This window comes from Malania oleifera, chromosome 2 (genome assembly GCF_029873635.1).
Source record: "Malania oleifera isolate guangnan ecotype guangnan chromosome 2, ASM2987363v1, whole genome shotgun sequence".
In the NCBI taxonomy this organism is placed as follows: Eukaryota; Viridiplantae; Streptophyta; class Magnoliopsida; order Santalales; family Ximeniaceae; genus Malania; species Malania oleifera.
Window position 1 is genome coordinate 18,131,289 of NC_080418.1, and position 16,335 is coordinate 18,147,623.

The 16,335-nt window shown below is 33.9% G+C and overlaps 1 protein-coding gene and 1 non-coding gene across 3 annotated transcripts; one reads left to right on the forward strand and one right to left on the reverse strand.

The window, feature by feature from the left end:
- Window positions 1-407: 407 nt before the first annotated feature.
- LOC131149355 (large ribosomal subunit protein uL29-like) lies at window positions 408-6,798 on the forward strand. 2 transcript variants are annotated; one of them, XM_058099741.1, is made up of 4 exons: window positions 408-648; window positions 761-896; window positions 1,091-1,247; window positions 6,440-6,798. In XM_058099741.1, exons 1-4 carry the CDS (start codon window positions 645-647, stop codon window positions 6,512-6,514), a joined length of 372 nt encoding a protein of 123 aa, XP_057955724.1. In that variant the 5' UTR covers window positions 408-644; the 3' UTR covers window positions 6,515-6,798. The 2 variants fall into 2 exon arrangements, with proteins under 2 accessions (XP_057955724.1, XP_057955723.1); XM_058099740.1 differs by lacking the exon at window positions 6,440-6,798 and having other exon boundaries at window positions 1,091-3,698.
- A 4,343-nt stretch (window positions 6,799-11,141) lies between these two features.
- Window positions 11,142-11,215, reverse strand: TRNAR-UCG (transfer RNA arginine (anticodon UCG)). The gene has a single exon. It is a non-coding gene; the product is annotated as a tRNA-Arg (tRNA).
- Window positions 11,216-16,335: the final 5,120 nt, after the last annotated feature.

Sequence of the window (16,335 nt, forward strand, 5' to 3'; positions counted from 1 at the left end):
GATTGACAATGACTTCATAACAATTCATTTTCATCATATTTTGCTACAATAATTTTTTAGAAATAGATACTATTATTTATAATTTATTGTGCTACTTAGAGAGATATGTTCATTTTTTATTAAATGGATAAATGGGGTAAAAATACTTTAAAAAAAAATGAATTATGTGAAAATCTTGAAAAAAAAAAAGTAAAAATAAAAAAATGAAAATATATCTATTTTTAAAAATGAAATAGATAAAATAAATTAATTTATATCTGAACTTTAAACCCACTATATCTTACCCCAACATATTTGATTCATACTCACCTATTTAACATTTAACTAGGAATAAAGCCCACTCAATAATCCCATTAATGGGCCAAGTCTCATCTATATAACATTTTTGGGTGTGAAGCCCAGTCAATAATCCCGTCACGGGCAACCCCTACGCTTGCTGGCGCAGCCCATAAACGCGAAACCCTGGCCCGGCCCACATGCACTCGGCTCGTGGACTATCGCGAGGTGTGTTGGGTTCATCTGGTTTCAGTTCTGTCCCGAATTAGGGTTTCGAAAGCAGGGATATTTAAACGCCGTCTAGGGCTCGGTTTGGTCTCGGAGCTTTTCATTTCAGAGAGGGACAGGGAGAGGGAGAGGAGGAATCCATGGGTAAGAAGCACTCCGAAGAAGCAAGAATGAAAGTGCTTCATTTTTTATTCTTCCATTTTATTGTCGAATTCTTATTCTCTAATTTTGGATTTGTGTTTTTGAATGTGTTTAGCGAGGATCAAGGTTCACGAGCTCAGAGGCAAGTCCAAGGCCGAACTACTAAGCCAGCTGAAGGATTTGAAAGCAGAGCTTGCTCTCCTCCGAGTCGCCAAGGTCACCGGCGGAGCCCCTAACAAGCTCTCTAAGATGTACTCTCTCTCTCTCTCTCTCTCACTCACACACACACACACACACACACACACACGCACGCACGCACGCACGCACACGCACGCACGCACGCACGCACGCACGCACACGCACACGCACACGCACACGCACGCACGCACATATCTATGAGTAATCTGTTGTCATTTATATATTTATTTATTTTTTGTGAATGCAGAAAAGTGGTGAGGCTGTCGATTGCGCAGGTGTTGACAGTGATTTCACAGAAGCAAAAGGCTGCATTGAGGGAAGCCTACAAGAAGAAGAAGTTCCTGCCACTTGATCTGCGTCCGAAGAAAACCAGAGCCATTAGACGACGCCTTACTAAGCATCAGGTACTTTTCTTTGCTTCATACTGTTTACTTTTAGTGTTTTTGTGCATAATTTGTTTTGGCATTTTTTTAGCACTGGGCAAATATTACATTAGCTTATAGTGGTAGGAAGCAAGGTGAGCACTTCTACAATGCTAGCAGATTGTGACCCTACTCATTTCTGTATTTTTTAGGTTATTTTGGTTCGAGAAATGTTTTTTCTTAAGAATAGAATAAAACAAGATAGAGTTCTAATTGAAATTGTGTAGAGATGTAATATTTTAGAAGCATGTCACTAACACAAAAGTTTGGGTTAATTCATCCAACATGGAATATGATATGGATAGAGATTTCAATGGGGAAATTTGGGAATGGTTATTCCTGGTTTACTTCACCTTACAGATTCATAATTTTTTTTTGCAATGCCATTTGTTTTGTGATGAAAACTCATCTTTTGTAATTTGTCTAATCTTTATATGTTAACATTCTATTCCTAAGAATAGATATTTCGCAGACCAAGCCTAACCTTGAAGAATCCAATGTTTTGGGGAGCTGTGCGTTGAGCTTTACCTTCTTTGATAGGCTTGTTTGCAACAGTGTTAATAATTTGTCTATAGTTATGCAGCCATCCACTAATCACAGTGGCAACTAGATTTTTGGTAAAATATTGCATGCCTTAAAATGAATGGAGCAAGCTTATTCTAACCTTTTGGCATGTGGGGTTGTATGAACACTTGTAATGCCAAAAATTGCTAATAGTATGATTCTCCTCCTGTGCTCTGTTTTCAATACATATTTAATTGATCCTTGATTTATACAAATATGTGCAAGGGAGGTGATATTTGTATTTGTAAATATGGAAGCTCTGTGAGGGTACCCTTGATGACCCTTAATGCTAAGGCTTTAAAAATGTTATGCAAATAGTCCCTTCAGTTGAGCCAGTCATTGCAAGTGACATTGCCATTTTAGAAGCTTCGCCAGCCTATCCCCCTCTGCACAATCTTTGAGTTGTCTATTCAATAGCTAACTGTTCTTGCCAAATTTTGATCATGGATTTAAAAAATGGATGAAAGATTTTCCTCTCCAATTCTTGCATCAGTTCTATTCCTCTCTAGACTTGTTCATCAATTTTTTGATCACCTTTTCCTAGTATAAATTTCAGTGTACAGATAGCATGGGGTACTGAGATCACCAAATTGAAACGAAATTTTTTAGCACATAAAGAACCCATTTAATGTTGATTGAATAGTCAAAAAACATTGACTACTTGACTGGCCTTTTACATTCATTGCCTAATGAGTTTAAAATTAGTCCCATTGGACTGAGCATGCTAAAGTTCATTGATCCCTACCCCAGCATAATCTTAATTCCAAAATTAAGATCTTTACCTGCTGGAATCAACTAAGCAAATTTTATGCTCGTTTTGATCATTCGTGAAGGCACCAAGGAGGCGTAAACAAGTACCAAATGCTCCATTTTCCTTTTACTACGCAAATGCACTATTTTTTTTTTGGATAAGAGGAAAATATATTAAAGGCAGATTCAAGGTACATTTGTATAATAATAGGAGGACAAGTTGTGTTACAAAAAACAGAGCAATGACCAAATAGATTATGAAAGTGCTACCTTCCAATACCTTTGAAGGCCAGACAGTGACAAAGCCCAAAAATCCAAGCAAGCGGGCCCAAAAGGAAGCCAAGAATACAACTCTATCCCATGACAAATTTGAGAAGTTGTGGGACCCTTCAAGGTTCTCATATTCTTCTCAATTTGAATGGTCCATAAGATAGCAAAGATGGCATCATGTTGTAAAACACATGCCTTCCTACTTGAGCCAAGATCCCAATGTCTTACGAGCAAGAGATCTTCCATATTTTGAAGCGCTACCCAAGCTTCACTGAAACAAGAGAAGAGAGCATTCCAAAGGTGGTTTGCCACTAGCACTAGAGGAAAAGGTTAGCATCTGTTTTATTGGACTCATGGGGCATCTGCCACGTATCAAGAATAAGAGACTTGTAGTGTCTTCTTGTTTGTAAGAAATCATGTGTATTGATTCTATTTAGAATCACAATCTTAATGATGGTTTGAATCTTTAAAGGAACCTTAGCCCCTTCCAAATGATGTGGGTCATAGGGAAAACATTGGATGTTTAAGAAAAGAGACCCAGGTGCGTGCCAACTCCTCACATCATCCTTGTCGGAAGGAGCAATGCAATATAATGCAGTAATCAAGGTTGTAAGCTCATCAACATTTTTTCATTGAGATTCCTAAAAAGATGGAAATCCCATGAAAAAGAGTTAAACAAAGAAGTTTTCAAAAAGACTAGATGCGTTATTGTTGGATAGGTTAATAGTGCAATATGCATCTTCTCAACCAATTGGGGGTGGAATCATTGTGAATGTAATAAATTTGAATTTTTGTAACTTTCATAATATTAAAAAATTTTCTAGATGTAATGGCATTGACCCAACTACAGTGAGATATTGTCAACTTTGCCTCATTTTGTCTCACTGCTTTGCGCCATAGAAAGGCACCTAGATTAGACCATTACATCCTTATATGGCCAAGATCCCATAGTACGTGCATTATGTATAGTTGTGACATGCTCATTATGATCTTTGGTGCTCTCATCAGGCTAGCATGCCTTTATGTAAGACTTGATCGATCACATTGTTGTACCTCCGGGGTGGCTTTGATACCAAATGTAATGGTCTTATCCTAGCTTCGATGAGGTATCGTCTGCCTTGGCTCGTTAAGCCTCACAGTTTTGCCCCATAAAAGGCATCTCACAAGTTTGAGACCTAATCCATCCTAATGCGGCCAATATACAGTACAATCCTGATGTGGGACAGGGACGCTAGGAATTTTTTTTTTTTTCTTTTCAATCAGCCAAAATATAATTCATTGAAGGGAATGAAGAGGGTGCCAAATACAGGGAAAAAAAACAGAGATCGAAAGGAAAGTATCACTTGAGATACAATATTTTTAGGAAATCAAGAATTGTACAAGCTGCTGAACATAATACTAAAGAGGGTGGTAAGCCATCTATATTTGAGAATCATGAGTGATGTTTCCAATCCATCAAAAAAATTTCTTCTTCTTCCCCTCGTGATCCAGAAAATGGCGAGAGGGGTCAGTGTCAAAAGGCTTTTTCTTTTTTATTTTTTCTTTTTTCTAATCAATCACATTGTCGTACCTCCAGGGTGGCTTTGATACCAAATGTAATGGTCTTATCCTAACTTCGATGAGGTATTGTTTGCCTTGGCTCATTAAGCCTCATGGTTTTGGCCCACAAAAGGCATCTCACAAGTTTGAGACCTAATCCATCCTAATGCGGCCAATATACTGTACAATCCTGATGTGGGACAGGGACACTAGGAATATATATTTTTTTTCTTTTCAATCAGCCAAAATATAATTCATTGAAGGGAATGAAGAGGGTGCCAAATACAGGGAAAAAAAAAACAGAGATTGAAAGGAAAGTATCACTTGAGATACAATAATTTTAAGGAATCAAGAATTGTACAAGATGCTGAACATAATACTAAAGAGGGTGGTAAGCCATCTATATTTGAGAATCATGAGTGATGTTTCCAATGCATCAAAAAATTTTCTGCTTCTTCCCTCGTGATCCAGAAAATGGCGAGAGGGGTCAGTGTCAAAAGGCTTTTTCTTTTTTCTTTTTTCTTTTTTCTCTTTCTTTCTTTCTTTGCTAGAACAAATACCTCTCCAGGCCCAAATCTCATTCTCCACTGTCATGGTAGTAACCCAATTCTGACTGACTAGAGCTGTGGTCTGACTGTAGAGGTTTCTGGGTCTATAGGCAGTGAAGGAGGGCATGGATCAATGGATTCAGTGTCTACTTCACACAAAGCATCTGTTAACGAAAGTCATCCCTCCTTTTGTTGTTTTAACAATAAGAATGCTACTCAGAGTTGCCGCTGACACAATGAAAGCAAACTTTGTGGGGCCCAGAGATTTCTAAATGTGTTTCTAGGTGAAATCATTTCTGGTGAGTAGGTTTATCCTGCTCTTCTATTGTTGACTTGCTTCCTGAGAAGGGTGTCAGTTGTCACCATGGCAGAGGGTGAAATAGCATGATGAGCAACTGAGGGGATATTATAGGATTGCCTCACTAGTTTAGAAGCCTCTCCAATGTCGAAGCAGTACCCAGATACGACATTTCCATAATGCTGATGGTGATTCTCATACCGGCAGTGACATCAAAGTGAGTTTTTTTGTCAGTATTCCAAAGAGAAATTGTAGGTTTCTACTCAACTTCTGTGTTCCATAATGTTGGAAATGTCAACATGGATACATGTTTCGTACCCTAATATTTTGTCTACTCTATCTACAGGGTGTGGATTATTTATTTGTTTGTTTACAATCCTGTGATTTTTATTGATTGCATGTTGTATTTTTCCATTTATTCGAGGGGGTTGGGGGTGGTGGTGGTGGTGGTAGTAAGTATTATTATCCTAATATTTTATTTATACTACGTCTGTTGGGGAATAAGTTATCTAGCAATATATTTGCTTGTTTACAATGTCTGATTTTACTGATTGCTTATTGCTTTTACTTTTCCATTTATCTTTTTTCTTTTTTGGTTGGGCCCTCTGTGTGTGTGTGTTTTTTTTGGGGGGGTGGGGCGGGGCAGGTAGGATCCTAATATTTTTTTTATCCACTGCGAAATAAATTTAGCTATTTATTTGTTTATGATGCTTGTCATTTTATTGATTGCATTGCAGCATGCAGATTCATTTTTCTCTGTATCGTGGGTTCATCATGTTTGTTTTCTCTTCACTGGTTCTTTTAGTTATTGAAAGCATATTGAAGCTTTGCAACAATTGTTTTCATTTTTTTTCCCATGATGGCCAAGAAAGCAGGAATAAGTGAACCAATATAAGTGAAACCTAGTTTGGAATGTAGTCAATTCTCTAACCCTATGTTTGGGAGCATGGATTTTGGAGAAATTCACACAAATCCTACTTCAAACTTAGAAATCTATGCACCCAAACACTATGCAAGTGACAGCAACATTTTTAGTGAACATACTGCTTAATATGGACCAAATGATTGTTGGAATAAGTTTGAAGTGCAAAAAGTATTGTCACAAATAATTTTTTTTGAAGGGTTGGAAGTACCCCATATTGAATTTTATGGTTTCATCCATTCGTGCACACTGTTGTTGATATCCATTTTGTTTTTCTGCTCAGGCATCTTTAAAGACAGAAAGGGAGAAGAAGAGGGAAATGTATTTTCCCATGAGGAAATATGCCATTAAGGTGTAAGGTCTCTGTTGGGAAGGATCCTTTGTGTTTTAATATTTCAATGCAATTACGCGATAATGTTTAAAATTTGCTTTCAGTTGAACGTAGAATTATTTTGATATTGCACCTAGCGTGATCACTCTTCATGAGACCTTAAAGTTTTTGTTCTCTTTTTCCTAGTTCCATTTTTATGCTATACCCCATGGTTGTTGAGGTAGGGTTGAAAGCAAGACTATGCCTTTGTGCCTAGTATTTCATTGAACTTCCATTTGATGAGCCTGAGAATACTAGTAAAGGTTTATGAAGCCCTTGTGTGCTGTCTTTGATTGTGCTTTTGTTTGGTAGGATGAAGGTTGTAGAAGGGGTCGAATGAAATAGAAATGAAATTGGAGTTGGTATAACAATTTAACCGAATTTGTTTCTGGCCTATCATGTATAAGAGTATATGATGATTATTGATTGGTATAATATAATATTTATCACATGGTACATTGTGATGTGAGAATTGAGGTTTGATTTTCAAGACATTGAAAAAATGATAAAAATTACCTTGAACCCCAGTATGATCTTCAGAAGTGGATAAAGATTTTCCCTTTGATCTCAGTTTCAAACTAAAACTGAAGTTAAAACTTTATAAATTAGTTATAGAGCCTCAGTTCTAGTAACCTTTGGCAACTCAAAGATGCTTTGAGTTCATTCGGGAATTTGAATTTATTTGAATAAAATGTAATATAAAATTGTATTAAGTTTTGTTTAAATTTTCTAAATATAAGTCCTGAAATCTATGCTTCAAGCATGGTATAAGATTATCTTTTTGGATTTGAGTAGTTTGCAATTAGGGATGGGAAGTTGATTATGTCAAAGAAGGAATCGGATCAAATTGTGTTTGAAAGGGCAAGGGTACACACTGAATGGTTCGCAGTATCAAGAAAACTTTCTCATAATGGTAATGAATTCTCATTTTTGAGGATGGAATGTCAGTTTCCAGTGTATATCTTGTGCTGTCCATGATGATGGTTTTCATCCTAATATTTCAATGTGGGAATGTCAGGCGGAGATAATTATTATTTTCTTAACATGTGTAAAAGTTATGACGAATAGTTATATTTTCAATGTAAAAATATGCCAGTTCATGTTCTAACATTTTCAACAGATATAAATTTTGAAAGGGCAAAAAATGCTAACCTTTGCTTTAGCAAAAAGATAATGACCTTTCCACGAATGTTAAAATTTTAAACATTTTTTAAGGGGGAGGTTTGTGTCTTTTTGACAAACTTCAAAGGAGGTCTTTTTAAATTTTAAGGTAGGTTTGTGACATTTTGAAACCATTTTAATAGAGATAAGTATCTTAATTTTAATATTTAAATAATCAAATTAATTAAAATAGTTGAGGGCAAGATATTCTTTAAATATTAACCATTAGGTTATGTTATTATAATACAATATTATTAATAGTTATTATCATAATTTTTTGTTTGTTTTATTAATAATTAATAATTTATTATTTTTAATATAATAATAGCCTGTAATAAATCTATATTGTAAGGAAATTGTTCAACTAGTCAAAATAGTGAGGATAATTTCATGGCAAAAGGTAGGATTCACGTGACTTACCCATGAGAGAGGATGAAATATGATGACTATATGTTGTGGAAAATTTTTATTTCTAAAAATGAAAAAAAGTCCACCATGTAAGATTTTTGTGCTCAAACAAACCTGAGCATGAGCCACAATTTTAGAAATATTGAAAGATATAACAAACTAAATGCTCCCAAAAGGATATACTTCTTTTTTTCATTTTGCTTGGGCATAAGAATCATCTTTCCTACGCGTCGTGAGGCTACGAGAATTCACTAACTCCTGTTTAAAGGTCAAAAACACTTGCAGATCCATTAAATGGTGCAGTCCAGCGAATGTGGCAACTCTTGTTTCAAAGAGAATGAGTGATCTCCTAGAACTCATGGAAACATATATCGAATTATTAAAGGAGACACTCATTTTCACAAAGCTTTTTACGACTCTTGCCCAAACAATACATACCTCATCTAATGTAATATTTGGTACATAGAATGACATGAAATGCCAAGAAAATATATATAATGGAAATATAAAACTATAAAGACTAATTGCATTTCTTTCCATTTTTTTTATTACATAGGAATTCCAGCCACTAACAAGCTCTTCGGAGCCCCTGGTGCGGCACCAAAATTACGAATCAACGTCTTCCCCCTAGGTCTCGCTAATCAGGTAAAGTCCGGAATGTGGACATGACTTCCGTGCATGAGTTGGACGTTCGATCAATCTGACCCCCGAAACACATCTCAATTACCATCCACGGCCCCCGCTGGCTTACAGAAAACTCTTAGCAGCCACGGTCCCCGCTAGCTCACAAAGATCATTTCTTTCCATTATTGCATATTAATAAATCATACGCGTATGTGACATTAAAAACTTTTGTGTTGGTTTCCTGATTCCGGGTCTCTTTCCAATTTCCATACACTACAAATGCAGGGAAACGCGTATGTGACATTAAAAACTTTTGTGTTGGTTTCCTGACTCCGAGTCTCTTTCCAATTTCCAGACACTACAAATGTAGGGAAAGTTCTGAAGGCTTTGAGGATTTGCGACTTACAAAAATGAAAAGACAACCACCCACCGAAAAAAAGAATAAAGGAGTGTTGTTTCATACATGTACAGCCGCGTGAACTTGGCACTATTTTCTTTTGTGTTTACACTCTATAGTCATTGTGTTCCCACTGTTCATCAGAGAAATTGGCAGGGCAGCCGCAAGTCTGTTCATTAAATTTTCCCTTTTTTTTTTTGTCCCAATCAATTAGGGGTGGGGAAAACTCATACACACACTACACGTCGATACAATTAAATGGGAGTGAAGAAGGCCGTGACAATCACATTGGTAGGACGTGAGGAGCTTATGGGTGAATTTGATATACATGAGTGAATATTAATTTGATCCGAAAGTTTAAATTTATTTAATTTTGAACTCAATCATGTATATAAGCACTCATCATAATTTAAAATTTTAAAATTAAAAAAATAAAATTTTTTTTGTTAAAAAAAGTAAAGTGTTTCTTTAAATGTTCAAAATAATTTAAATTTTTTTATTTTTATATTGTATTATAATTACAATAAAAGACAACTTATTTTTTTCAGTCTTTCAAAAATTTTATATGGTAGTATTTGTGTTCATGATTTTTGAGACTTGAATTTGGAGTTGTGCGGATTTAAAAAAAAAAAAAAACCATAATCTACTCAATTAAAGTCCAAAATACAAATACATGCTCATATATGTAAAGTAAGAGTTATATATTTTAAAAAAAAAGTTAAAAAAATTAACAATATTTTTATATAAATTTGAAAGTAAAATAAAATTTTTAAAATTATAAATATAAAATAAAACTATTTTTATAAGCAAATAGTATTAAAACTATTGACACTAAGAATCAAATCTAAAGTCTGCAAGCATTTGTGAGAAAATTTACAATTAAGGAAATAAAAAGAAAAAGAAAAAAACTTGAGAGGCTTTCAGTAGCCTTCAAGGATTTTTCTCGATGCTTAAGTTAGTACAAGAATTATTAGGTAATATAACTTACCCCATGATTAAAGGAGTTAAACGTCTCATTATTCATTAAAAATATATGCCCCATGTGTAAATTAGGTAGGTAGATAATACCTTTATGTAAAATGATTTTTCATTTCCTTTGATCAAATTTATTGTTTAAATATTATTTTCCTATCCAAAAAATATTTATTATTATTATTCATTTATTTAATATTCAAATTGTAAAAATAAAAATTAAATTGCTATTCAATAATTTTAAAAAAAAAAATTTATTGTCTACACTTAAACAGGCACTAAATATTTAAAAAATTAATGTTTTATAAGTATATTTTTCCCTATTTATAATCAAATGTCTCGTTAAGTTTTTTTTTTTCCCCCTCAATTGCAACTTTGAAGAACAACCACCCAAACGAAGGAGCTTAACAAAAGCCCCTATGTATTCGTTTGGGTTAGACATTGTAAAATGGATAAAAATTTATTAATCCAAATCAAATTCAACCCATTTAAATTAATTAATGATTAATCTGCATAAATTGGCGTAAAATGATTCATATAGTCGACCCCACTTTGTGGGACTAAGGTTTGGTTTTTTTGTTGTTGTTGTTGTAATGATTGATCTGCATATTAAATGAGTCAAATATGGTTTAAATTTTTTGATTTGCATCTAAATGAGTCGGTTTGCAGATTTAGGATTTTATCCGATGCCTATTCGTCCATAAGTGATGTTTAAATTCATTGATAATCTCACATACCCATACTTAGGCATCAATTCAATTAGCATTAACTTTATTGACTACGGTATATTCTTATGCTCCCAACTCTTACACTATTGTATGCATTTATGTGTTTTTCTTATGATTAGAATCGAATTGAAGCCTAAATACTCGATTTTATAGTGATGACAATAAAAGTCTCTAAAACAATGTTCTAAAAAAATAATAAAAATTATAATTAATTATTAAATGTTCAACAATTATTAAATTATTAATTCAAACCATTATAATTCCTCAAATAAATTGAGAAGTTTGGACCACGTTATCACAGTAAAAAGGAGAAATTACAAAATCGCGACCACAGTGGGAGTCGAACCCACGACCTTTTGATCCGAAGTCAAACGCGCTAATCCACTGCGCTATGCGGTCTTGATTGGCTTCTGCCTTTCACATTAGATATATATAAAATATAGCTATTTCGCTTTAGCTACCGAATTTCTGAGCAAAAACTCCGTCGCTCGTTGTCACTGGTCTCTTCCTCTTCATTATCTTAAATATTTGTTAATGAATTGAGCAATAATTGTTGGACTATATATGTATATATGTATGTATAGGGTGTATATGTGTGGGTCTTAGCACAAATAATGTTTTATGCATTGTAATACTAATATATGCAAAACTAACAAGGGATAATTTTGCCATTGCAGAAATAAAATATTTCTAAGTATTTCTAGATCCGTCATAAAAAATCACGTAAACTTCACCTTTAAAAAAAATCATGCAAACTTCCAGAAGAAGAGAGGAAGAGTCAAACAAGTTACAAGTTGCATGTGATAAAAATGCACATAAGTGCCCCGCTACAACTCTCCAAACAAGATAGGTCTTTGTATTGCTTCTTACTTTTTCTTTCTCTTTTTTTATAATGAAACTTAAAGATTATTGTGGTGCGTTGAATTTAAATATTGAAAGGTTTTTGAGCAGACCTTCATAGGAAGTCAAAACAATTATTATTTGGGATTTTTAGAGAATTGAGATATTTTAGAGATTTAGTTATTTAGAGTCATTTTCATATTTTTAGCTTACTAGGAAAACATTAATATTTTTAGTTACTTGTGAATATTTTTAAAAAAAATTAGATTATTTTATAATTCAATCATTAGTGATTTTTTTTTCTCATGAACTTGTAGGGTTTAAGCACATCAACTCCAAGGTCAACAAAATATAAGAGGAAGAAAGAAAAGAATAGAGGAAAAAAAAGGGGAAGTGAAAGGCCTTATTTCAAAGGCTTGAGGAGGCAGCAACAAACGAATAAGAAAAGAAAAAAGAAATGTGAAGAGGTGGAGAGCACATAAACACACACACAAGATAGATTTTTTTTTTTAAAGAGAAAGTGGGGAGGTGCAGAGCACCTCAATTTAAGAAGGAAAAATAATCTAGCTCTAAAAACCTTGTTGTATCATATTACAAATAGTTTTAATGGGTTATATATTTTGTTATTAGCCACAATAGAGCACACTATATTAGATTTTTTTTTTTGTTAATTAGTCTCAAGAAAGTATATGATTTTGGATTTCTATAAATTAGTTCTAGTGTTAGGAGAAAAGTTTAAGAGGACAAATAGTTCACATGAAGAAAAACTGCTAAAATAACATGCCAAATAAGCATATTGATTTAAAGCAAAGCGACAAAATAACCAAGAACAAAAACTGGCAGAATGGGTAGGAACAAAAACCTAATAGGCTAACGTGAAGAAACTTGACAAAAAAAAAAAAGAAAAAAAAAAGCTAAGTTTAGCAAAATAACTAAGTATAAAAAGTCAAATAGTTCACTTAACAAAATGGTCAAGTACAAAATCAAATAGGCCCACTTATTAGAATGAGCAAGTTCAAAAGGCAAAATAAATCCATTTGGTAGAAAGACTATAAGTTTAAAATGATAAATTGATCCATTTAGCAAAATGTCCCAAGTACCAAAGGCTAGTATTAATCTCTACAACTAGTTTTGGTGAGCTGGTTAGCTCTTGTAGTCATAACCATACTTATTAGAGAGAAGGTTGTTGACCTTGATAAGCTAGTCACCACCATTGGTAGAAAGTGGTAATTAACTTTAGAAATGCCTATGAAAAATAAGAATACCTCAGTTTTGTTAAGAATTCTCCTTGTAAAGTTTGTCCCACATTGGAAAAAGTGAGTATTTGATGGGTGCTTATGTACATGGTGTAGTCTAAGACCCAATAAGCTTAAATTTTTGGATCAAGTTAGTGTTCATCCATGTATATCAAGCACACCTATGGATTCCTCCGATCCTAACAAGTTTAAAGATCCAAAGTGATGGCATAAGGAAATTAGTTCGAAAAGCAAGTCTTTGTTGCCATTAAGACTAGAGGAGATAATCTTGGGCAATACACTTTAAAAAGGCAAAGACACCTCAATCAAACATCATAGGTACAAAAAATGACTCAAAGACCACCTTGATTCAAGCATACGAGAAAGAAAAAAAAAAAAAAGGGCCCAATGGCCATATTTACTCAAGCATCCAAGATAGACCAAAAAAAAACACAAAGGCGACCTTGGCACAAGAGCATATGAGGGGGAAAAAACAAAGAGTTCAAAAGGCAAAGGGATTGAGGTAATGAAGGGCATAAACCCCCCCACCCCCACATGAATGATAAACTAGTAAACCCTTAATTACATTTGAAGGATATTTTATAAGGAAAATATTACCTATGTAAAAGAGAGACTAAGTTGAGGTAAGGGAACTTTCTAGGGTTCTCTATAATGATTTTTTTTTTTTTTTTTTTTTTCCCGATTTTAATATTAATTTATAATAAAATATTAAATAATACGTTGTTTAGGAAAAATTATCCCATTTCTAGGGTTCTCGTAGTTTGATTCAACGAGATTTGTCATGGTGATGTGTGGCACAAATCTCACAAGATGGTCATACGAGATTGGAAAATGCAATAGTGTGTGACACGTGGCAAATCTTGTGGGACCATCCTGCGAGATTTGCTTGAACTGCTCATTTTCCCTTCTATGAAATATATATATTTTTGGTAATAAAAATATGAAATCTTCCATTGCTAGAAATTCGGTAATTTTGCTTCCATAAAATTCATCAATGTTAATAAAATAACAATTGCTAGTGGCATGTCTGGGCTCTTTCTATTTAAAATATTTTTTATAAAAGTAAATTCTAATTTTTTCATTTAGATTATGTTGGAATTGGTGTATTCCCAAGAGGGGAGAGGGTGAATTGGATATTAAAAATTTATCTTCTAGTTTCAACTAAATCAGCAGTATAACATATCCTAGGGTCTGTCTATGCAATTCCAAACGTGTAGATAAATATAATGTGCTGAAATTAAATCATGCATAACATTCAAAGTCTATTGAAAATAATCATACATGTGCAATAAATAAAATGCAGAAATATAAAGTGCACACATGATATGTTATCGGGGTTCGGGCAATGTTGTCTATGTCCCCGCCTCAGTTTGCAAGCCCGAAGATTCCACTAATGCTTACTTAATGGCTGGAGTGGCACTGGTTACAACACTAGGTCAAATTATCTGTGCTGATCTCAACCTTTACAAACTCTTCTTTTGGGGCAGAGAAGGCCCACTGTTACATTAACAGGGCTGATCCCAGCCTTTACAACTTGATCCTTACGGACTAGATCAACACCCCCTCAAGCCATGCCTGGAATACAACAATGAATAAAAAAATATGCGTACAAATAAAAATGTTTCGAACACAAGCATATTTGTACCGATACGCACAAGCAATAATCAATGCACTTCAATAGGATAGGAAGTATAAGCTTAGTGAACATATGTGAATCTACTCTCAATATTGTGTCAATATGCAATCAAAGTGTGAGAGTGTGTTAGCAAAGTTTCTTTGAAATAATCTATATAAATATATCAACCACAAATAACGTTTCAAAGATTTCAAGTGTATAATCAAATATCTCAAAATAATTTCCGGAAACTCAAGCACAAGAGATATTTAGAAAAGCAAGCTTGTCCACAAATATTTTCTTCAAAAACACAAGACAAGTTCAAGAGTCTTGCAATAAAAATGCAAAGACTCACAAGCTTAAAAAGTCTTCTCCAAAAAGATTATATTGATTAAATCACTGGGGAAAAACTTTGGGCTTAGCTCTCTTTAAAATCAACAATCGATATGAGAGTATAAGCTAGTGAAAACAATGTAGGATCTCTTAAAGCACTCTCACCAAATTTGTTTTAGCAAAGAAATAGGAATGGGTGGAGTATATAGGCTTGTTTGGGAATGAAAGGTTCGAGGAGATTCAAAGAGAAATTTTGTTAATTAAGGCACTAATCTCCTCTTGGTTTTTTCGAATGAAGGTATATACATAGCCTTCAATAAAAATATGACTGCTAGGATATAAAGGGAATTACTAAAATTTTTTAATAAGCCTTTAATCCAATTTACCTTTAATTAACCACAGTTATCGCGGTTAAAAAATATGGTAACCTGGGAGTTTCGGTCGACCATTTTCATGGTTCGATCGACCCAATTGTCAAGTTCGGTTGACTGTGAAAATTTTGAACTATGAATATGGTCGACTGTATTCAAGGCGATTTTGAAAACATTCGAGGTTTGGTTGATTATATCTGAAATTTAGTCTGCTATTCATATGGTTTGGTCAACTTAATCACAAATGAACTAGAAGTTCGGCTAACTAAGTTGTTGGAGGTTAGACACGTGCTAGTTCTGTAATAACCCAAAAAAAATAGTAGAATAATAATGGTCATTTAAATCAAAACGAAAGTGTTTCTCTATTAGGATCCTTGATTTCATGTTTGATGCCTAAGAAAGACTTTGTCTAAGCGAGTGCTCAGAGACCATTGCGGCTCAGTCGCTCCTTGGAGGTCAGTCTGGTTAAAATGAAATTTCATAAGATAAAACAGGGTAGACACTATTTGTATACGTAAATAAGTACATAAAATAATGTTTTAACTGACATAATTTGTAGAAATATATGATATAATAATAATAATAATAATAATAATAATAATAATAATAATAATAATAATAATAATATAGGTATCATATGCGGGGCCCACATGTGTCGGACTCATATAAGTCCCGAAGCCGTGTGGAGGTTCACATAAGTCTCGAAACTATGTAGAGCTCATAAAATCATATGAGAATTATTGAAGTTACGTAGGATCCACTTGGGTCTCAAATTGTGTGGGACCCACAAGATCACGTGGGGCCCACATGAGTTTTCGAAATTCGAATTTAATTATTTAAAAAAATTAAAATATAGTTTAAAAGTAATAACAATGATTTTTTTAAAAAATAAAAAAAAATTTCTTAAATTAATTAAGTAAATTAATTAAATGAGAGTATCGACAAGCACTCTCATTTCCCCCCATGATCCCCATCCCCATCCCCATCCCCATCCCATACCCCATTTCCCCACACTTTTACAAATTCTATTTCTTCCCCAAAATTTTCCTATAAATAGGAAACTCTCAACCTTCATTTTTCACAAAAAATTTCAAATGAAGAGAA